Source organism: Apaloderma vittatum, unplaced genomic scaffold (genome assembly GCF_000703405.1).
Source record: "Apaloderma vittatum isolate BGI_N311 unplaced genomic scaffold, ASM70340v1 scaffold2028, whole genome shotgun sequence".
In the NCBI taxonomy this organism is placed as follows: domain Eukaryota; kingdom Metazoa; phylum Chordata; class Aves; order Trogoniformes; family Trogonidae; genus Apaloderma; species Apaloderma vittatum.
In genome coordinates this window covers 5084-29691 of record NW_009728833.1, presented here as the reverse complement: position 1 = coordinate 29691, position 24608 = coordinate 5084, and the positions used below count along the sequence as shown (strand labels likewise).

Sequence of the window (24608 nt, the reverse complement as noted above, 5' to 3'; positions counted from 1 at the left end):
GGTAACTTCTGCTCCCCTTTCTGTTCTGCAAACTCCTTCTCCCTCTGGTCCATCAGTAGCACCATGGTTACTGAAAGGATTGCAGATGTGCTTTAATTCCTGGACCCTACACCCACCTGAGTGGTTTTCCCTGTACCACTATCCAGCCATGCTAGACTTCGTTTCTGGCACACTGTTGAAGTGTAGTTTGCAATGGGTTGGAATTCGCCCAGTCCACATAAGAACTATAAGAAGGTGTATTTTAGCAAAGTGCCATAAACTGAGACTGAAGCTCGTCATCATGTGGCTACCAGACTGGAGCAGAGAGAGGGAGCTACTGCCAGCACGTTCCAACAAGGATTCTCCAGGAGCTAGTATCTCTGTACATCAGACCATGCTTAATCCTTTGTCCACATTAGCTTCTACAACTGCAGACTGCAAGCTTAGGCACTGAATATTCACCTCGTCACAAATTACTTTGGCCTTAATGTATTTGTATTTACACATCAAACTGAAATAATCCAATCGTTTTTCCAAACAGCTGTCTAGGAGCATCACTTATTCTGGCTGTTCCATTCTTAAAATCTTGCTTTCCAACGTAGTCCATAGATTCAGTGTCTGAATAGAGATGTTTGCAAAACTCCTACAAAGCAGGTTTTTACTCTGTTATAATTACTGTCTTTTCTGGTTACAGCAGTCAATGGAAAATAGCAGTACATTTTCAAAGGAGTCCTAGCATAATTTCTGCTTACCAGGGAGATTTCCTTAGGGAGTCTTCTGCCAAGAAAATAAGAGTGGAAGAAAAATAGGACCTGCAGTGGAGTGTCTGAGTGAGGGTTTTAGTACTTGCACTTTAAACAGAAGTTATGGAAAATATCTGTATTCAGATTTAGACTGTCTCCCAGACACCCACTGGGAATTCCAAATGGGAAAACCCAACACGACTTCCTTGCAGACCTCACTCACATACAAAAGCTACTGGGCATTTGCAGAAATCTTACCAAGAGTATTTTCTGTAATTTTATGTATGTTTGTTGTAAAGGCAGAATTGTTTGTTGACCATACCGTAGGTGTACAGAGACTTAAAAACCATATTGAACTGTGAACAACTAAAGCCACAATGAAACAATAGACTAATGGGGTTTCTTTGCTTGAGGACTGTAATACTGACCCTCACTCGTCAGCTTTATTATTTTCACGGCACTTGGAGATTCCCCAGGCATTTCACCAAGGATGGGTTTTGGCCTGAGTTCACAAGACAGCATGAGGCAAAGAGACACCAGCGTGTAAGGAAGCAGAAAGGGATCTGAAAGACTCAACCAAGCACCCTTGACACATCATCATACAAAGATAAATGGCCACAGGATATCTGATTTTGGGGCACTCCTCAAAACGTCCACACTGTAAGTTCTGCCTGCGAGACTTTAAGCCGAGGGCCAGCAACATGCAGCTGGAGATCAGACATTGCAGGGTATTTGAATCAGGAGCTGCTGTATTGGAGCTAACAAACATTGTCCATGACCCTCTAAGAGTGCCTTCTGACACTTAACTGTAAATCTCAAAGAAGTGAACTCTGCAAAACTGCTCTGTGAGCTGGGACAGGAAAATGGAGAAAAGCCTCTAAGTCTAAAAGGGAATAATGAGCAGCAACTTGTTAATATTGACCCTTAATAATTCTATCAACAAACGTGCCTTTTTGTTAAATAAGGTTATTTTCAGCATTTGAGAAAAAATAAGTAACACTCCTTCCAACTAAAAACCTTATCTATTTCAAGAACAGACAACAAAAGCTCACCAAGGTGCTAGAAACCAACCAAGCCTAAGAAATACCAGGCAGAGGAACAGGCAGGAAGACTCAGAAAGACCGTGAAGCCTGGTCACTCAGTGAAAGCGTGGTAGCTGAGCAGGGAATCAAGCAGGAGGTTCCTCCAATCTTTGGCCAAGAGCCACTTCTTCACCACTTACCTCCGCTTAAACCCAGATGAAAGTCCACTTCTTGCCTCCCCCAGGACCTATTTATAGTTTAGCTTCTACCAACTTACCTTTCAGGGTGCAAAGAGGCTGTAAGGACTTCTTCACACCTTTATTTTCTTAAGTTGCAAAGCAGAAGACAACATTGCAAAGATGCTGGAGCAAGCGGGACACCTAAGCTACATGAGATAGGCCTGAGGGCTCCTTCTTCAACAGGCATGTCAACACGCAAGAGGCAGGCACTCTGCTGTCTTCCTGACTTAATTTGCCTTTTGCAGCCAAATAAGCACTAATTTGACAACAGCCCATCAGGCTGCAGTCCCAGATGAAGAAGAGTCGGAAGGGACAAGACTCAACACGTGTATCTGGAAAAGAAAAAACACCTGCTTGTGGCAAGGTTGTGGCTTCAGGCAAACTAAATTGCATGTAACAGCCAGATGAAACACCGTGTAATTATTAAGTGTAATGTTTCAATCAATCCTGGCTATTCACCATTCTTTTTAAATGTCAGGTGTGTAGCTTGACAGATCTTTACCCCAGTTTTGGGAATCTTAAAAAGCCACACCGGGGTGCAGTTCTGAAACTCTCCCGTCTTGGTTTGACTTGAACAGAATCTGATAGAAACGTCAGCAGGCGCACGATGCAGTACACGGAGCAGCCGCTGCAGCGTTCTGATGGCCACTGTAAAGTAAATAAAGGACTTGGATGTGGTGGAAAGAGCAAAGATTTCAGGTCAGGAACCTGATTTCCACACTTCCAAAGAAGTGGATGAGTTACATTAGTAGGAGTAGTTCAGCCTGTAACTTCTGCTCTGCGTCACTCACTCTGTTACGCACGTGGCTGTATTTTAGGGAACACAACAGAGAAAGACAACAGGCACTCAGCTAGTATCATTTGTTTAATAAAGTCTTTTAGTTTTTAAAAAACTTTACAAGACAGATGTGTTCCACATGATAAACAACTAGCAGCTGATCTTTTCCTTTTAATAACTTAATCCATGCAGAAAGACTGGACTGCCTAGCTTGGTGTTACACAGCAGCTGAACAAAATACCAAAATATACACAGATCTATACGCTGCCGTGGAAACAGGTAGCACATGACACCATAGAGTGAGAATCAAAATACAAGCCTGCTTGGATAATATTCAGAATTCAAGTGTAAGTTTAAGGAAAAAACCCTGATTTATCTCTGAAATGGATCTTATGTACTGATAGAGAATGTTCTGCTACAATCTGCCTACAGTCACCCTTTACTCAGCAGTCATGTGAAAACACATACACAAAAATGTTACATGTCCTTGTTACTACTGATACTACACATTAATAACTGAATCTGACAGCATTGCTTTGGTTGTTTCAATACAGAATGATATAGGTTTCTAATGTCTTAGCTCTGTTTTCCCATTTTCCTTTCTTTTCCAGCATCACTGAAGAGTGGTTCTGAGGTGAATGTCTGTTGGGTCTCTCTTCAAGAATTCAGTGTAGCTTTTGTATGAGAAACTGTGGAAGGCAAACAAAGAGGAACATTACTATAGGTGGAGTAGAAATACGGTAGGATTCCTCCAAATTGTAGGGAAAAGTATTGTCCGTGACTTATTGTCACAGCATGAAAATTGATCAGTGACCACATTTTAGACCCCAGGAACAGTTGGGGAAACCTTGTATCCCTGTAGCACAGCAGCAGGCCAACAACGGCTGAGAAATAGTACATCCTCACTTTCTTTTCTAAGAACACTTCCTCCTCCTCAGTGTGCCTGCTCACCTCCAGCACTAAAACAGGAAGGTGCACGAGGCACAAAGCTGAAGAGAGCAGAACTCATGTGATTCCAGCTGCTCCTTTTGACTGCAACTCAATAAAGGAACAGAACTGTTTCACACCAGTCTTGAAGCTGCTCTTCATGAGGCCAGTGAAATAAGGCCGTGGACTTCAAGGTTTCTTTGATCCCTTTTCCAGGTCAATCCAAACCAAATTAGCATATTTGCAGACACCTATTCAACGCCTTATGCAACTACATTTCTGTTAGTACCACACAGATAATATGAACCTCTGTAATACAGAAATCATCCTCCAATGTCTCAGCACCAAGGGGATTCATGTATTATTATTTTTTTAATTAAAAAAAAAAACAACTCTCCAAGCAATGCCTGATACTGAATTGTACTTGGCAGTGCCAGGTTAATGGTTGCACCAGGTTAACAGTTGGACTCGATCATCTTAAAAGTCTTTTCCAACCTAAATGATTCTATGATTCTATTCTATGAGTCTATAGCCAGAATGAACTTAGGGACAGGAAAATGAGAGAAAGACCTTAACTTTGCAAAGCTGTTAATAATTAAACTGCAGAGCCAGCTCAGGGCTCCAGTGTGCAGGTGAAGAAAATACTCTCTTGAGAGCTTGGACACGTTTGAAAGTTCAAATTCAGCAATGCAGCTTTTCAGGGGAGACAAGGGAAGGAAGGCAATGGAAGTTGTGTCTTGAAGACTTAAAACTGACTGGAAGAATATGATAAATACATATCTACATATGTAGATAATCCATCACAAAGGACTCAGGTCTATATTCAGTCTAATTCAATTTAGTTATGTCCAGGCACGTCCTGTAAGTCAAGTGCCTGAAGGGAGAGAAAATCCTAGTCCTCATTGACTTCAGGCAGCAAGCCTGGCTCTCAGTGTCCACCCTGATGTACTCATTAGATAACGAAAATACATGAAATAACTTGTTATCAAGTCATCCTGAGAAAGAACAGAGGAGAGAGGTGTAGGAACCATAACAGGCAGACTCACAGCTACACAGGCACGCAGCTGGGAAGCGGTTTTCACCCACTTCTGCATTCTGGTGTGCCAGCTGCAGACAGAAGCAGAGGTTACCCACCAGCAAGATTATCAGAATTTCACCTTTAAGCACTTCTAATGCTACTCTCTGTGAGTGCTGCTTCAGTAAAGCACCCAGGGTTAGAGACTGCCAAGCTGGAGGACACGGATTTACAGAGGAGTGGAAAAGCCAGACCTGAAACCTGCTTTGGATGAGCTAAGGCTCTCTTTCCGAAGACACATCTCCTTCTGCTCCGCTGCTTGCGCTGGGGTCATCTTTGTTACGGGGGGCATTTCTTTCTCTGCTTGACTCAGAGGGCACCTTGGTTCTGGTCTTCTCTTTTCTTTGTTGCTGTTTTTCAAGTTTTGTCAGCTATTCACAAAGGAAGTATAAACACTTCATGAAATAAAATAATTTCGAGACTAATTCTAAAAAGTAGTACGTGTGAGATTTTGTACAAAATTTGCAATGGGGATTCATAACACCAATACGTGTATCAATGAATGGGGGGGGAATCAACAAAACAAAACCAAGACTTAGGTTTTCAGAAATTTGGAAAAGACAGTGAATTATCATCCTATGCTAATATGACCACCCCCCAAGTATAGAAGTGCTCATATTCAAAGGACTACCCTCAGCTTTCCAGGGTTTCTTCACCCAACACAACCTGCAAATGTAGAAAAGAATAAAACTCAAGGACCAAAAGGGGGAGCTGGATTCCAACAAACTCCTCTTCTGTTTTGAGTCTTAAGTGGCAGTTTTGTAATTTCAAAGTTGCTGACAACACATGTATGCCAAGTTCAGCCATTCAGCAAAAAAGAATAAATTTATTTTATTCTCTATCCAAAGAAACAAGATATATAAGCCTTAGCATCCCCTAGGATATAGAATAACCATTTCAAATCAGCTTGGACAAAACACTCAGGTAACACTGCCTTGCTACCTCTCAGCTGAAATGCCTCTAGGAGTCAAACCAAGTAGCACACAGCTGTCACTTCTACATCTCTTTCCCATCTTTCAGAGAAGCAGGTTGCAGTAAGTTTCAGGGACAACTACACATTGATAGCTACTTACATCACCAACTTTGTGCAGTTTATCTGTTTGGATAATTTCTGTAATCTACTGATTTTCTCTACTGCTTCCACAACTTCCCCAAGATAAAGTATACTAGTCATAAGTCATAATTTCATGGCCAGAAGATCTCTTCTGAGGCGAAATCTTCATAGAATAAAAGAAGCTAGCATATGTGTGTCGATTATGAATTAGACAGGCCTATAGAAGATGCATACAAAGACGTAAATCTGAGCTTCAAGCCAGGAAGAGCTAAGAGAGCAGACTGCAGAGCTTTGGGAGGATGCACAGCATCCCCTTGTACCTTATCCCACGTAACACACTTTCCTTGGACACCCACACGCATGGACTTCCAGATTAACATGGAATATTCTCAGCTGGTTACTTCAAAACTAAAAATAGTTTATTTTCACTAGGTGAAGAGGCAGAGTACGATGTATCTGTTTGTCTAGCGTGATGCAGTCCTCAAGCCACGTGCACAGATGTTACAAACATGCTGGGCATGACACAGGCAGTATTTTAACTCCGATGTCTGACAATATGCTGCACCAACCTACAAACAGCGGTTGCAATCCGTACCCCATTCTCTTCCTGCAGCATCAAGACTCCTAGCAGTGACCTTTCTTTGACAATGATGCTGAGAAAAAATGTACACTACCTCGTAGTTCTTCAACTTGTAACTCCATGAAACTTCATTGTTTCTCTAAATAACGAGATTACTGAATTACATGGTATCCCCTCTTAATTAGTGTTTCTTATTACTTGAAAGAAGAAGCCGAAGAACATGATACCAATAGTTTAAGCAATTGTGAGCTAATCAAATACAGCTAACCTTGGATTTTCAAGACATGAAAAACAACAGTGTATTCACACCGTGAACTCTGTTACGTAATACACAACCCACATCCATAATGCGCATTTGTTCATATAGGATTTACATACAGAGGCAGAAATGGAGAGAGAAAAAGAGAGAAATAGAGAGAAATAGAAATAGAGAGAAATAGAAATATGTACATACAGTTTGATTTATAAGGGGACCGTATTGTCTGTTGAAATAGGAGTAATATTCATATCCTACAGTAAACAGTATGCAACAGATGGTCTCTGAAGTTATGACATATTTATTTAGCATGAAGGACCTCCTAAGTTACCTATTTCTGTGGCTAATTAGTTTGCAGATAATGTAGCGCAGAGGGCAAAAAAACCCAGCAGATATATAGAGATAAATCCAGATCCATTTTCACACCTGGCTCTGCAGCAGATCCAAAGCTCTACTGGTGACTACCCAACTACTTCTCTAACAGATGAAGAAAAAACGGGAGCAGGAATAACCTTGGAATACTTAGAACAACTCCAGGTTGGCATGATCTGATAGCAGCATTCACGTACCTCAAAGAAAATGACAAAAGTTCATTTGGACAAGGTGAGAGGATAATTTGATAAGATCTGTTAATTCTTGTCTCATATGAACAGGATTTATTTAGATTAAGTTCATTTATGAACTCTTTCATCAATCTAAACTCAAATAATACTGAAATAGCTAAGGATTTATGTGTACCTATGGACATAAACACACACATCCATGCCATCCAATCTGTGATCAGCCTCCATACACCATGATCAGTCTATGAATCAAAGCCCAGACATAAAGTTTAAAATGTGTTTCTTTGTACTCAAAATACATAGTCTCATTATGCAGGCAATAAAAGAACTGCACATATAGCAATTTTTTCATTTCTGCACTTGTAAGATGTTTAAATAATTCAAAAGGATGTGTTAAAGACCTGCCAGTGAGTTGGAAACACAACAGTTAATTTTTTGGTATTACAGTGAATATACCTTCAGACATACAAGTCTGGTTCAATGAAACATATCTTTATCACTTCCCATCTAAGCAGAGAGTGTGTTCTGTGCTCATTGTCTCATCTGAGCTGTTTGTGGTTACTGCTTGATCATATCTGCAGGCTAGCTGTGGAGATGGGGCACCTGTACAGAAAGTCTCTAACTCAGCTTTACATCTCTAAACCAAATTTCACTCTTTTCTGAAACATCTTGGATTTAAAGTGTGGGTGTCTTACAGCAGAAGCAGCAGCGTCTCATGGCCAAAGTACTGTGCCTGCCTAAGATGTAAGGCCAGGCTGGTCACTCGCGTGTAGCAGTTACATCTGCACAAGCCCAGAAACGTTCACATTTATAACCCTGCGCGTTGAGCTTGACACGCTGGGTACAGGCAAAAATTCCTACACAGGACCAGAATCACTGCCCCTCTATCCATTAAGACAGCCTTAACTACAGGCATAACAGGAGCGACTAAATCTGAAAACACCTGGAAAATAATTTCAGATGTGGACCTGTACATCCGTCAATCCTTTTATCTCAAGCTACAGTACCTTGGAATCGTTTTGTGTTACGACTTTGGCCAGGACTGTTGCCCAAAAGCCAACTGGCTGTTCAGAAGTCCTTCATGGCCCCTTGCCAGTAAAAACCTGTGCTTTGGGGATCAATACCTGGTCTGACCCAACAGCTGAATTTCTGAAGCATGAAAAAGTCAGAAAAGTCTTGAAATATCTGAAGTGTTTAAGTCAGTCTCCCTCATGACCATGTATAAAAATGTAAGAGTCCTCAGTCCACAGAAAGTACCTTTTTGCCCATGGTAATACAGATATTTGACAGTGCTGAGACACTACTGACGAATTAATAAACTCTCAATCATGCGCACATTGCTTCATCCCCAACAGATTGACCAACACATAGAGTAACAGCCTGGAAAAAGGTTACAATTTACATTTGGTTTGACAGCTTCTTTGACAAATTCTAGCCTGATGCAATTTAGCAGTACACCACAGACACGAAATTCTAGAAATCGAATGATTACAGCAGAAAGCTGGACTGTGCTGTAAAAGAAGGTTTCACCAAACCAGGAATGTCTGCCGTTTTATCAGCTGTAATAATATGTCACATCACTTTTGCAGTCAATGTTCCATAGTCAAAATATGCAAACAAACTGACACACCAAGCCCCCCACTTGAAAATGTTACGAATTCTGCAGGCTGGTTGTCTTGCTGAAGTTAATTTTCCACACTCAGAAATGCCTTAATGTCTGCCTTCCTTGAAGTTCTACCTTCTTGAATTCAGAAACTTATCCCGTGTTTTCCTTTTTGTCTGTGAGCAGTGTGCACGCAGAGGTTGGTTGCTGCTCTAGAGACAATTTTTCCTTCTGCGATAACACCAGGAAGAAGTGATGACACCAGCAAGAGAATTATTTTGTTAGCAGTCTACAAAAAGTCAGTGGTGGTGCTTATGCTTCTGGAACCTCAAACCACAACAAGATCTGCAGCTCTATGTTTTAATTTTCAGTAGTGGTGTGCCAAACTGCTACAATTTCAAATCTAAAAAAGAAATTTAAAAAAAACCTAACTTTAAGGACAGGTTACATTTCAGGAAGAGATCAATCCTTCAAACTGCCATAGGGCATTACAAATCCAGCGTTTAATACTGGTGCCACTAAGCAAATGATAGCCCTGAGGTGAAAGTATTATCAGAGGTCTACTGCAAAAACACATGGATGGAAAGGCCATGACAGAAGAAGGGTAGTCTTCACAGTCTGTTAAGGAGACAGCAGATCATCTGACTTTTTATTTTCCTTTCCACAAGTCTGTACCTTAGACTTAGGATCAAAGTGTTACTAGAAGCATTTTTTCTCTTTCAAGACACACTCCTTTTGGCCAACAAGCAGCGCATGCAAGGCATTATATACTTTATTGTGTTCCTAGAAGAAACATGAGCGGCACACAATGAAGTTACACAACATGGGCCCAAAGCCTGAGGCAAGAAAAGGGCTACCAGTCCTCCCACTAGTCAGCCTGGTCTACCTCTCTGCCCACGATCTTGGAAAAAATCGCTAGCCAAGCAGTTTAGCAGATGCTTGACTTCCCCACTAGTTTTCTTCAATTGCTCTTTATCACCTGTGAGACAAAAAAAAACCAGCTGAGCTCACTTTGGTTCATTTTCCTCACCAAAACTTTCAGCAGAAGATAACCAACTTGCATGTTTTGGATTTGTTTTCTTCAAAACAAGAACCAGAGCAACTGGAAGAAGAGAAATGTCAAAGGCAGCAACACAGCATCTAGAAAAAATGTCAGCTGACGCTGCCAAGGAAAAGACTGTAGTTTCTTTCTCGTAATGGTGCATATGTTCACATGGGAAGGAAGAAAAACTAGGTGACAAAAAACAAATTCAAAGACAACAAGAAAAATCCATTCGCTGGAGACAGAGGCCCTCACCGTACAGTCGTTTACTACAGTTTAATATCACAAAATACTTGGCACCAGCTGTGCCAGGACTGTGCTACTGATCACACAATGCCAAAACAATGCCCATCTTTCCCTAAAACAAAAATGCAAGCTGAAGCAACACCATACTTGGGGAACTGAAAGCACTTTCTTTACATTAAAATAATCTAACTGAAAAGTAATAGGAAAGTTAAAATACTACATGTGGGCTTTCTCCACATTCAGCAGAGAAATCACTTTCGGCTACACAGTTATGAGGATTTTTTTAATGCATAAATAATAGAATATCTATGTGGAATTTGTTTAATAGATTTTCTATAATCAAGTTCCTTCTGACACTTAAAAATGTAAGTTACTTAAATGTCAGTCTTGAGAAGTACCTCTCTCATTCAAAACACATTTCCAAGAGGCAGAACATTATTATTTTCTCCTCATATTGATGAAGTGCGTACATGCTACTTTACAGTACTGATGATAGAGGCAGGTTCAGAACCCAAGATCTGCTCCAATCCTTTCATTCTTCTCAACCCTCCCACCAGAGAGTCCAGTTCCAAAATATGTTTTAAAATACAATGTAGTTTATTTCATTCTGGAGAGTAATGGAACAAACAGGACTACAGATATCAGTCAGCATCTAATTAGAATATATGCATTAAACACTGAACCTGCTACACCACTTCCTCTAGCAGAAGAAATAAAAATTCACAGAGTATTTCCAATCTGAATTCCATAATTATTCATAATGCTTTCAAAGTTCAGGAAGCTTTCTTTGACTTGTCACCATGTCACATCCCCAGGCACCCTCTAAAACCTCTTCCTTCTCCCTATCTGGCTACTTCGACTAGTTACAAATCTCTATGAAAAAATATAAAGTACATTTTCCTAAGCTTCCCCCAAACAGGATATAAACATACAAAGCACTCTTGGCAAAGTTAAAATACTCTCAGCAATGATCACAGCAAACTTCATCAAGGCAGCAGAGAAATTTGCTACACTCTTAGTGCTGACCTCTACAATTATCCAAATGGATGCATGTAAGTTCAAAAGAAATTATCTTCTCTCTCTACTCTGCCCTGGTGAGGCCACATCTGGAATATTGTGTCCAGTTCTGGGCCCCTCAGCTCAAGAGAGACAGGGAACTGCTGGAGAGTCCAGTGCAGAGCCACAGAGATGATGAAGGGAGTGGAACATCTCCCTTGTGAGGAAAGGCTGAAGGAGCTGGGTCTCTTTAGCTTGGAGAAGAGGAGGCTGAGGGGTGACCTCATTAATGTTTAGAAATATGTCAAGGGGGAGTGTCAGGAGGATGGAGCCAGGCTCTTCTCAGTGATGTCCAATGACAGGACAAGGGGCAATGGGTACAAGCTGGAGCATGGGAGGTTCCACAAAAACATGAGGAAAACCTTTTTCCCTGTGAAGGTGACAGAGCCCTGGCACAGGCTGCCCAGGGAGGTTGTGGAGTCTCCTTCTCTGGAGACATTCAAACCCCGCCTGGACACGTTCCTGTGTGACCTACTGTAGGTGATCCTGCTCTGGCAGGGGGGCTGGACTAGATGATCTCTAGAGGTCCCTTCCAACCCCTGACATTCTGTGATTCTGTGATTATCCAAAACTGCTTCACTGGTTAAGGCTGGAAGTTGCAATGCTTTTGATTTGCACTAGAACATTAGGAAAAAACCCTTTGTTTCCTGCGTCATAGCCAAGACTGAAGAGAAATACTTGATCTACCCTCACTCTCAAAGACTATGTAGGAACGTTTTCACATTTTTGACTCAGTTTCTAAACCATTGCTTTATTTTGCCTTTCAGGCAAAATTTCTTGTGCATCACACCAAAAAAAAACCCTGGTGTTTTAACAGATCAATTAAATGCCAGCTATTTTTATTTTTTGTATTATTCTATTCACGTGTCCAAATTCCATAAAAACCACAACTCTTCATAAATGGCCCAGCAATCGCTAACTACTGCTGGTGTAAGAATCTTCTGACTTACTTCGTGCTTTCAACTCATTTGCTTAGTATTAAATCAGACAATAATGGAACTGAACAGTTCACATCAAACTGAACTGTAGTAGCTTCCCCCGCTTGCTATGGTTTTACAAACAGCTGTAATATTCTTTTTTTACATATACATACGCACACATATGTGTTTGTTTTATGAGGAGGATATATTCCTTTTTTCATTCATTTTTGTCAGTTCTGTGATTTATTTATACCTCTCTAGCACAAGGAATATAAAAATACATTTTGATTAATTAATTCAATTGCATTTTTACTAAGTACATTGCTAATCAGATTACTGATTACAACTGCAGGCAATCACTAAAAAAAAGAGGTATTTCATTGTCACAGTCAATGACAAGAAAGAGCTTTCCATCAGCACTTACTTGTCTAATCTTTTTCTGTTAACATCACATTAAGCACTGCAGGATGGTTTATTTATCTCCTCTTGCTAAAGCAGAAAGCAAAAAGATTAAAAGCACACCATCTCTATGCCTTAGTTCCCATGCTATAACCAAATCAACAGACTGCATGAGAGAAAAAAAATGCAACAGGCAGGGGAGAGAGAAGAGAATGACAAATTTAAATTGTTTTTTTCTCATCCCACGTCTTTTATGATGGGTGAGAGATGATGGTGCACACGTCAAATGGTATCAGGAAGGGATGCTTAAGAGTGTCAGAAACAGCAGTGCCTCCGACAGCATCTGTTAAGGTCCAGGGCTGGAAAAGATAACCAGTAACAGTTAAAAGAGCTGCCAATTTTCAAGCAAACAGAGTTCCTTGAAACATGGCATAGATTAAATTCTTTCTGAGTCGAAAGTACACATTTTGGATTGCTTTATCAGCGTCTGTGCCACTGTAAGAGCTCATCCATTCCTGTGACAGACAAGAACCCCCCACAGCAGGACTTGCAACAAGCTGGAACTGAGGGTGGCTCATGAAATGTGTGTGGAGCACACGTCACAGAAGGAAGGTAAGCAAATCTACCTTACTCTTATTCTCACATAAGGACTGTCCAGAACTCACTCAGACCACAGAAGGATTCTCTCCGTCCTCTTTTCTGTGGGGTCCTGGCACAGACTCAGTAAGAAGAGACTTGGTGTAGCCTTACCTTAGGATAAATGACAGTGCTCTAAGCACATTCCACACAAAAAGCCTCATCTTTTTTCACAAAGAATGAGGTTTAAGGAGGAAAAGAAAGCAATCAGCAGACAAGACTGAAGCAGAATCATTCATAATCAACAGGGAACTCACGCCAGACAAAGTTGGAAAACCAGCATCTTTCCCAGTCTTCAGCCCAAGTTGTGGCCATCAGGAAAGTGTTTTCAGATGGAAACCCAGGTAACTGTGAAGGCAAAACCCTTAAACATGCCAATGTTCCTCAAGAAAGAGATGGAAACTTGCAAAATCCAGCACTGCAAACACAGAGCTGCTGCTGCTAATTAGGCATGGTTTGCTCTGAGAACGCTTTGTTCTAAAGCTCTGAGGGGACAGAAAGAAAGACCAGGACCAGATGTAATTCTTTCAGGAGCTAAAACATCACAGAAGGACACAGAATAGAATCTGGAGGTAAACCAAAACCAACTCCAAACCAAGATACCTTAGCTATTTAAGGCAACAAAAGACGCTTCTTTAAGCTTTCCCATGTTGTTCGCCCAGTAGGCTCCAAATGCCTTTAGTATGCAGAATTCCAGGGGATGCACAATTCCCACCAACTACAGCCACCAGTTGCACTGCAGTTATCACAGAACCTTTAAGCAGACTTTAAAAGAGCAAGTATAAACATGGATGACTGACTGAAAAACCCATATGTCTGATTTTTAATTCAGAAGGGTGATGGTCAGACGGTGACTCACGGACAGACATGATTAGCAAAGTGACTTTAACTTGCTGCTCAACTGGTCAGGTAATTTGGAAGGATCAATTTACATGGGACAAACTGCAGCTAGAAAGGAATAGAATAGAATAGAATAGAATAGAACAGAACAGAACAGAACAGAACAGAACAGAATAGAATAGAATAGAATAGAATAGAATAGAATAGAATAGAATAGAATAGAATAGAATAGTTGCAGTTTGAAGGGACCTACAACTAGTCTACATCTACAACTAGACTACATGTAGTCCAACTGCCTGACAACTTCAGTGCTGAGTTGAAGAATATTACCAAGAACATTACCCAAATGCCTCTTAAATGCTGTTACAGTGTTTGACCATCCTCTCAGTAAAGAAATGCTTCCTAATGTCAAGTCTGAACCTCCTCAGACACAGCTTTGAATCATTCCCACACATCCCATCACCGGATACCAGAGAGAGGAGATCAGCACCTCCCTCTTCATCTCTCCTCCTCAGGAAGCTGTGGAGAGCAATGAGGTTGCCCCTCAGCCTCCTTTTCTCCAAACTAGACAAGCTCAAAGTCCTCAGCTGCTCCTCACAGGACATGCCTTCCAGCCCTTTCACCAGCTTTGTTGCCCTCTTCTGGATGCATTCAAGCACCTTCACATCATTCTTAAAGGGTGAGGCCCAGCCCTGCGCACAGTACTCAAGGTGAGGCCACACCAATGTTGAATACAGTGGGATAAGCACCTGGTCATGCTGCTTTGGAGGCACCCCGGGATGGAGTTTGTCCTCTTGGCTGTCAGGGCACTTTGCTGACTCCCACTGAGCCTGCTGCCACCCACCAACCCCAGGCCACTTTCTGCAGGGCTGCTCTCAAGGTGCTCCTCTCCCAATCTATACTTGTGTCCAGCATTAGTGCACCCCAGGTGCAGAATCTGGCATTTGTTCTTGTTAAACTCAATGCCACTGATGATTGTCCTACGTTCCAAACTATTCAGATCCACCCCTCTGCGAGGCTTCTTGTCACTTAAGAGAATCAGCAGCACCTCCCAGGTACTAATGCTTCATTCAACTCCTGCATCCAGATCGCTGACAAAAATATTGAACAGATCTGACCCCAGAATTGAACGCTGCGGAACACCACTGGTGAGCAGTCACCAGCCAGATGTAGCCCCATTCACTGCAGCCCTTTGAGCTCTGCTCTTTGGCCAGTTCTTTGCTCAGTGCATGGTGCTCATCCCGCAGCTGGACAACTTGTGCAGGAGGATGATGTGAGGGATGGTATCAAAAGCCTTACTAAAATATAAAAAACCTACATCCACTGCCTTCCATTCATCCACTATTTAAATTTGGTGCTGTTCCTGAGAAAGAGGCAGGGCTGCAGCTACCCACCAGCAACCCACATACATAAGCCCCTAAACGTCAAGAAACTTCACTAAAAACAAAAAAAGGGGATGTGGGGGCAGGTATACTGCTTCATAACAGGAATGCTACAAATCTGCAGAGCAGGCACATCCTATACATCTGCCCATTGCAGAGAGACCTTCTGGCTCACTTACCTGTTTAGGGTCAACAGTGGCAGCCGGGGACTCCAGTTCTATTGTTACAGGACCATCATTCTGGATGTGTACCTGCATGTAGGCACCAAACTTGCCATCTGAAAAGGGAAGGGACAACAAGCACTGAGGGCTCTTGGAAGGATAACACATACCAAAATCTTTACCAAATGTGCTCCTAAAAAGAAAAGAAAATACACAGAAAGAGAGCCAACTAGCACACTGCAGAAAGCTGCTAAGAAAAAAAGCCCAGTCTATGTGCACCCTGCTATGTGGTCTGACATTCAGAAACCATCAATATGCAGCTAAATACAGAAATGTCTACAAAACAACCAAGTCTACAGATAATCAAGGTGCTCATAGTTCAGGATAGGCAGGACAGTTCTCATAGACAGGAGTTGAAATTTCAAAGAAGGTAAAAGCTAAGACTACTAAGTCTAGGGATCCAGTCTAGGTAACCAGTCGATGTTTTGAAGGAATCTTATGCATAGGCAAAAACTGAAAAGACCCAGAGCCTACTCCAAAGCATATGACATTGAAGACTCAGAAGCAGAAGACAGCGACGTGCAGCTCAGTCCCAATCTGTAAGAGCAGTTTTTATGTTCCTGATTGCAGCCTAGGCCATTCTTTGACAGAGTTTGGAAAAAAAGGGTGGATAAAAGACAGTCAGTACTCCAATGGTGTACTCACCGGATGGTGAGTAGGCAACACTACCTACTTCACAAGAATACACTTCCAAAATCAGAAATGACGATGTCATCTGTCATCAGTGGCATTTATTAGCACACCAGCTGAAGCACAGACCACAATTTTTGGCAAGCATTTGAGAAGTTTCTTTGTCAAGAGACATTTTTATCCTGTATCATCTACAGAAGCCATCCCTTTGTATGCTGTCTTCTCCTCATGTCTCATTTTAACTTGTGCAAACTGCCTTGCTCCATTTTTTCTAGTGTAGCTTTCTACTCCTCAAACTCACCCCACTCCTGGCTGAGCCTACTTGACTGCTCACTCCCACATGTTCTACTCTGCCCTGCACACCTAAGCCTTCCTAGACCTTCCTGGTAGGGAAACCAACCAGAACGGATGCTATCATATCAATGCAAATGCATGGAAGAGAAAAAGGTTTACTGCTGGAAGCAGACAGCAGTTATCCAAAGACTCAGAAGGCAGGCCTGGAGCCTGCTCAGCAACACAAACAAATCCTCTTTCATGTTGAAAGCCGTAACTTTAAAGTTACGGCTCAAACTTCAGTGGAGCAACTACCCGGTGGGAATACACACATGGATAGCTACACAGCTTCCACAGCAACATGTGATGCCCCTGACTGAAGAGAGGTCAAATCAAACTGTCCTGATTTTTCACCACTGTGTTACTGGGAACATATCGCTCTGGAAGAGTTTTCAGTCTCTCCCTGTCAAATACTGTCAGATAGAAATCTGATACTTGCTTAAAAGAAAAAGAAAGAAAAAAAGAAAAGGCTTGTTCAGGTCTGTCCAACACATACAGGCCATATCACAACAGATCTACTGTCCAACTGGTTTTCCAAAGGCTGCACGCCACAAGCCACCCCACAAGCTAGAGATAAAAGCTCCGGCAAAGCCAAAAACTATAGCACTGCATTTCAGCAGCCAAGGAAAAGGTTTCAAAGAGTCACAGCAACAGAAATGCCAATGGGAAGGAGGTAAGAGCACGATACAATAAAGTATTTCTGTGAACAGGAATGTAAGCTCCTGAACAAAAAGCTGCACAATTTTACCAGCTGCACTCCTCAGACATTTTCCGCCCACAGAGGAGGTGGCAGAAGTGTCCCTACAGTCTCTACACAGTCTCTGCAGTCTCTGTCTCTACCCAGGCTCCTTTCATCAAATCAATCTTCTTCAGTGTTTCACATGGGCTGAGAAATGTTACTGATGTCAAATCTAGAAATCCAACAAGGGTACGGCTGCACAGCCCCAGCTCCAAGCAGTAGCAAGGCTGAGCGTGTGTTCCCAGCAGGCACACACTCACAGACACACACAGACAGTATGCTACACACAGACAGACAGACAGACAGACGGCTGCACAGATACCAACAGAGACACTCTCAGCACTCACACAAACACGACCAGCATCTACAGCCTCACCCCAGCCTCCTTGCTGGCTCATCAGGATGAAGGCCCATTAGCAGGAAATAAGTACATACATAGATATATTATGGACCCCTCCAGTAGCTGGACTCTCAACCCTTTATCTTCTCATGCTTGTTCCTCCCAAAATCACTTAAATCCACCTGGCTTTGGTTCTTCACCCAAACATTCCATAATAAGTCTTACTTCACCTTGAAATGCTCCACTCCTGCACATGTCCCCTATCCCTACGCAGTGAACACCCTCACTCTGAAAGGTGCTCCAGAGAGCCACTTTCCTTAACTCCCCGAGATGGGCATCAAACATGGACCACAGGACTGAGGGTCCCCCAGGACAGCCTTGGGAGGGGCCTGGTCAGGGTTTGCAACCAAAATTTGGGTTCTCCTGCCCGTCCCTGTGCTCCTTTGTGTGCAGACCAGTTTTCCTTCACATAACCTAAGAACTACTACAGCAGGAGTGAAAACATCTTCCCATCTGACAACTCTACTGTAGTCTCAATATGCTCTGGAGAGAGGGGACAACTGAGGCTGCGGTGGCATCAAAGAATGGCACATCAGAATTTACTGCCATATCAACAGTTACTGCTTTTAAAAAGTGCAGCTGACTTGATTGGGTAAATTGGGTAGTTACAGGCACCACAAAGCTGTCGGTATTTCAGGAAAGGATCAGTGTGTTCTGAATGCCAGCTAACGGTGCAAAAGAAAAAAAGAAGAGAGATACTAAATAATTACAGAAAATAACAGAAAATTTATGAGACAAAAGTATTTACAAAGTAAGTAAAAAAGCAAGAAGACCTATTCTCATTTTATAAATCTGCAGAAGGCTGAAACATGTAAGGGATCCCACTGAGAAAAGACGTCGGAGCAATCGAAAAACTAGTGATTATCATTTGCCAGCAGTTTTCAAACCCTTTGCCACCCATGACAGATGAGAACCTGCAGGGAAAACCCAGGCAGTTTTTTCCCTAAACTTGTAGCTTACAGTTTCGCTGGTGAATCATGCAGACTTACGTTTTCAGAGATGTCTAAAAATTACTCTCCGTTGAAAAACAGAAGCTTGACAAACACTTGCTGCTTTTGGTTAGCTGCAAGAGTCTTAAGAGACTCTCAGAAATACTGACTACGGTGCAGGAATTTCAAGGGATGGTTTCCTACACAGAAACATGTGCCAAGCGCAGTAAAACAAGACTCCATAACTTCATGCAGACAACGAGGTAAGAACGAACTGACATGCTTAGAAAATTGTTATATTGCTTCTTTATAGGAAGGTCAAGCAGGCACTACTGAGCTGCAGCATATATGGACAGAGAAGTACCTATATGTTCATCACATAAACCAGTCCAAACTAATGCGTCTTTCTCTAACAAAAGAAGCAAAAAACATCATCACCAACTTTATTAGTGGGAGCATAACTTTTCAAATAGCTCTCTACACACCATACCATCCTTCTAATGTACTTCCCTCGCAGAAGAGGACTGCCTTTTGTACTTCCCATACACGTACGGATCTAAGAATAAAAGTTACCTTCACAGGCATCTTTTGTCAAAGACTGACAAAGTGGTCAAATAAGCCCTCACCTCTACCAGAACACGCAAAGCACTCCTCCCACGTCACCAGCAGTTTCCATCTTGTTTTAGCATCAGACCTTCCATCAAGGGACATCTTTCTCTAACAGCTCCCTCCCATTCTCTTCTTACTAAAACTTCCAGTCTTTTGATTCAAGGTCACCTCAGATCAAGGTGAATCATAGCTCAGAAAGTTTAATATTTAGAGCTAATGGAAGCAGTACTTAAAACAGAAATGTCTGTTAATGCTGCTCTCCTTTATAGCCTCTCTCCTTGAGGCCTTCCTCTCAGAGACAGGTCTCAGCGCTGTGCAACCATCACAACATGTAGGGCAGAGCAGGCTTCAGTCTCAGCAACCTCATTCTCTCAAAGGATTTAAAAAGCCAGCTGAGGGAGAATTCCCTCACACATTCCAAAATCCTTTTACTGGTCTTAATCCAAAATGTCTTGTGGAGTACCACACACCCTCATCTTCAAGCATTCAAACACACCGCAAAGGTGATGTCAGAAGCAGCTGTCATCCTCCCTTCTCACAAATTGATGTGTCCTGTAGATTCATGGACCATAGTCCCTGCACAGTATAGAATCATTAATGTTTGGAAAGACCTCTAAGATTATCAAGTCCAACCATCAACCAACACCACCCTGACTACTAAACCATATCCCAAAGTGCCACATCTACATATTTTTTGAACCCCTCCAGGGATGGTGCCTCCACCACTTCCCTGGGCAGCCTTTCCAATGCTTCACCACTCTTTTGGTAAAGAAATTTTTCCAAATATCTGATCTAAACTTCCTCTGGCATAACTTAAGTCCATTTCCTCTAGTCCTATCACTTGTTACCTGGGAGAAGAGACCAACACCCACCCCACTACAACCTCCTTTCAGGCAGTTGTAAGAGAGCAGTAAGGTCTCTGTTCAGCCTCCTCTTCTCCAGACTAAACAGCCTCAGTTCCCTCAGCTGTTCCTCCTAAGACTTGTTCTCCAGACCCTTCACCAGCTTTGTTGCCTGTCTCTGTATGTGCTTTCCTCATGGAACACTTCCAGATTTTTCCCTTATACAGGTTCCAGCAGTCCACTGGTCCCCACAGCCCAAGAAGTGCCCTCACTGTAACACAGCTTTTTTCTCTTCAGCTTTAGGGTCTGGTATACCCTGAAAGAACAAGGGAAAGGTAAAACCTAGTTTCACAATTGCTTCTTAAAACAATGTCTAATCCTTCCTTAGGAAGAGATGTTTCATCGCAGAATCTTCCCCAGTGCTGCCTGCCTGACTCAAAAACGTGCTCCTGACTTCCCCCCCCTCATCACAGTGCCTACCATAGCTTCAGTAAACGGCAATTCATACAACTTTTCAGAGAAAGCATTTTTCATTTGCATGTTACGGTTTCCTGAAGAGCTAAACTGAGAGACACACCCTTCAGTAAACGGCAATTCATACAACTTTTCAGAGAAAGCATTTTTTTATTTGCATGTTACGCTGTCCTGAAGAGCTAAACTGAGAGACACACCTGACTTCCCTAAATGAGACTGACATCTATGGTACCAGCGCATTTTGCACTCACCTAAGAGTGCAGCAGTGGAACACATCAGCTCAGTGGTGCTTGGGCAGACAGGCTGCAAAGGATTTGACTGTTCTGCCCTTGAATTCAGCTTCTGAAACTCTGATGTGGACAAATTCCTCTTCTGCATAGGACCACATAGAAACTGAAGACATCATCTCTTCTCTCTTTGTCCCAAGAGTCTGTCTGGATTGACTTTCATTTCTCAGTCAGAGTGAAAGAAGAAATAATCCACTCTCCTTGGATGTAGCTTTTTGCCACAGAAACTTTGGGTAAATTCATCACATCACCCTGTACAGTCCATGGTAAACATCAGCAAGTTACTCTTAAACACTGTTTCTTTTCCTGCTTTTTATACCACAATGCTCTTCAATGTAGTAAGTACTTTTCCCCACTTTAAGACTTCTTGACTGATAAGTCACCTCCTTGCAACATCCTTTGCAACAGGATAATACAACTAAAGTGACAAGCTGATTCTGCTGGACACCAATCTCATTCAAATTCCTTTTCCCTATGAATCTGGCATGCATGCCTTCCTCAGAGGCAAAGAAGATCTTCATATGAGGTGAGACAGCCAAGCCACATGTGAGATGTAAAGACTTGAAAATGAAGTGTAATTTACTTTCAGAATATTTTTGGACATATCTCAAGCATCATGACCTAGAAAGTTCACAGTGGTTTTATTCAGAATTTACTTCTAAGCTTGTCTATTTGGACAATTATTCCTAATTAACCCCATGCAAGTACTCTTGCTCCCAATAAGAGCACTTATTCCAAAATGACAACACTCACAAAGAGATTAATCAGAGAAAATAATTCTGCTTTCAACTTGCACCAAACCTTAATATGAATTAAACTCCTGCTTGTGGAATAGTCTTCTCATATTTACTCGGATATTGCTATTAAGAGAGTGAGGTGTTCCATACTCACTGCCATGCCCATCCTTACTGCCACAGAAGACTAAATCTGCATTCAAGATGGAGAGTAAAGGCCCTGACACACAAGGAGAAGCTTGGGTAGGCCTAGTTTTTTGATATTAACTTGCACAACGGAGTACTCTGCGCTGCATTCACCAGCTCTGCTCCTCAGAGTGGAGTGAGGTGCTTAAAAATTCTCAAGAAAGCACTGGAGCAAGATCAACCAAGGACTTCTGATGTGACCTTCTCTTTCCCAGACATGGGTGTCCATTTGCAGGGTGAAGCTAGGAACCGTGGCTCAGAGCCTTCTCCGAGATTTTGCTTGTCAAATGTCCCTCTGCTCTGGCTGCAAAAGAACAGTAAGTGTTCCACAAAGACCACAGCAAACCATTCTGAGCTCCTAACCGGCAAGCTTCAGACAGACCATATGGAACTGCTGCCTGCCCAGCACCTACAACAGCAGCACATCTAGTAGCTCAACTTCCAACAGCCACATCTAGTCTGGTGAAAAAAAAAAAGGGACGAGAATCTTAGGCAATATGGCAAGACATTTATTGATCTGTCTTTGACTCAGGAACACAAATTTCACTTGAAATAATTATTCTTCTAAAACGCGTTAAGTAATTTGTAAGATCAAAGGGAAGGGCACTTAGAGCAATCCAGAGAATCAAACTCTAATCTCCCCACGAGGGCGTATGTGTTGGGGAAACACATGAGTACAGATTTTGAAGACAGAAGGTAGAGCCTCATGCTAACAACCTGAGCCAATCTGAATAGTCCAGCAGCTCAGTCATCAGTGCTCCTTCCCAGGGCCCTTCCATCACCCTCTGTACCACAGCAGCACCTAGGGCAGTCCCCAGCAAGTCAGGTTCTGATTTCCTTAGGACCTTTTCAGGGCAGAATTTGGTACATTTGCACGCCGCACTAAATCACAGCCCACGTATTATAATTTCACAAAGTCACATTTACACTCAAGCAGTCCTGCTCACATACAGCCTGACAGTGGGTCAAAGTGCTGTGTTCTAATCCACCCCACCTCAGGGAAATTGTACTTTCTGCTGATGCGCCACAGGAAACTGCCACGGTTCAAAAACTTTGCATACACAAAATTAAATATATAAAACAAGCAAACAAACAAAAAAAATGGCAAAGTAATTGGCACAACAGAAACTTCAATCATAAGAACCTAACAGACTTGGATGCAGCACAAAGTAGACTGGCAAAGCTTAAAAAGAATGCAAAATTTTTAATTAAGAGGTGGCACCCTTGCTTCCAGCAGTTTCAGATGCAGGCTTTATCTGACACAATAGCACAGGGAGCCACTCTTGGGTTTCTAAATCTATGTTTTCAAAATGAAAAAAAAAAGCAGAAGTGAAAGCTCTTTTTGCACTAAGCACTGGAAAACAAGTGCCAACATCCAGGCACTTAACGACAGCGACTGCTCGTTTCAGGCGTGTAACTCTTATTCACTGAAAAGAGAAGTTAAAAAAGCTGCTGTCAAAATGTAAATTGATTGAAAGCATTTCAGAAACAGGGCATTTTCCAAAGCCCAAGGATAAAGATGTATATATACAGAGATACATCAATTTCTCCACACCTTACCAACATTCTGCCCTTACCTTTAATAAGCTCTGGTTTGTAGGCTTTTCTTAGCTGCTCTAGGAAGTTGTTATAAAAAGACTCCGCCTGCTCTGTGGGCATTGCCATGTGGTAGTCGGGCTTGTTTCCTTTCAAGATGCACTGGAGAGTAAATTGACTCACACACAATACTTCATACTGTTTATCCATCACACTTTTGGACCAGTGCTTTCCACTTTCATCTTCAAATACTCGCAAGTTCAAGATCTTTCGAACCCTAGGAGCAGAAAAAGATAATTCCTAAACTGTCCCATGCAGGATCAACAGGTACAAGTTAAGGCCCATCACACAGGATGAGACAAAAGGCATATGCATACTCATTCTGCCTCCACATAACAAGACACTCCTTTATCAAGATACCCCTTTAGCATGGCCAACAGGCCAAGGGAGGTGATTTTCCCCCTCTACTCTGCTCTGGTGAGATTCCAACCGGAGTACTGTGTCCAGCTCTGGAGCTCCCAACATAAGAAGGGCATGGACGTGTGGGAGCAGGCTCAGAGAAGGGCCACAGGGATGGTCAGAGGGCTGGAGCACCTCTGCTGTGAGGACAGGCTGAGAGAGTTGGGGTTGGAGAAGAGAAGGCTCCAGGGAGACCTTATAGCGGTCTTCCAGTATCTGAACAGGGCTACAGGAAAGCTGGGGAGGGACTGCTTATATGGGCAAGCAGCAACAGAACAAGGGGAAACAGTTTTAAAATAGAGCAAAACATTAGAAATTAGACATTAGAAAGAAAGTCTTTTCTGTGAGGGTGATGAAACACTGGAAGAGGTTGCCCAGAGAAGCTGTGGAAGTCCCAGCCCTGGCAGTGTTCAAGGCCAGGCTGGATGGGGCATTGAGCAACCTGGTCTAGTGGGAGGTGTCCCTGCCCATGGCAGGGGGGGTGGGACCAGGTGATATTTTAAGGTCCCTTCCAGCTCAAACCATTCTATGATTGTCCCTTCCTTCCTAAACCACAGGGATCTCATTGCAGTGGGCAGAGCCACAACGAAGAGAGCTTACACACATGCAAAACATTGTCAGACCAATTAACATCATCATTTTACACAGCATGAGATCAAGAGAGAATTAACTGCAACTTACAGGGTGACAAAGCTGGCATAGGAAGTCAGAAAACTTACTCTTTACTATCTGACTTGAAAACTCACTCTTTACTATCTGACTTTATGTGTCACAACACTATTTAACATGTGAATAGCTTTGGGAATCTCAATCCTCCCACCACACCGCAAAATCCCACTCAGCATGAAACAAGATCATCCTAAACCATGGTTGTTTCCAAACATGATTC

General features: G+C 42.4%; 1 protein-coding gene across 1 annotated transcript in view; it reads right to left on the bottom strand.

Moving 5' to 3' along the window:
- Nucleotides 1–2830: 2830 nt before the first annotated feature.
- Nucleotides 2831–24608, bottom strand: part of DTD1 (D-tyrosyl-tRNA deacylase 1) — a gene marked incomplete at its 5' end in the record, with an annotated part of 23280 nt that continues 1502 nt past the window's right edge. The window contains 4 exons of the mRNA XM_009874201.1: nucleotides 2831–3450; nucleotides 4958–5134; nucleotides 15520–15617; nucleotides 23302–23537. Coding sequence (XP_009872503.1) covers nucleotides 4979–5134; nucleotides 15520–15617; nucleotides 23302–23537 — 490 coding nt within the window. The remainder of the gene's footprint in view (nucleotides 3451–4957; nucleotides 5135–15519; nucleotides 15618–23301; nucleotides 23538–24608) is intronic.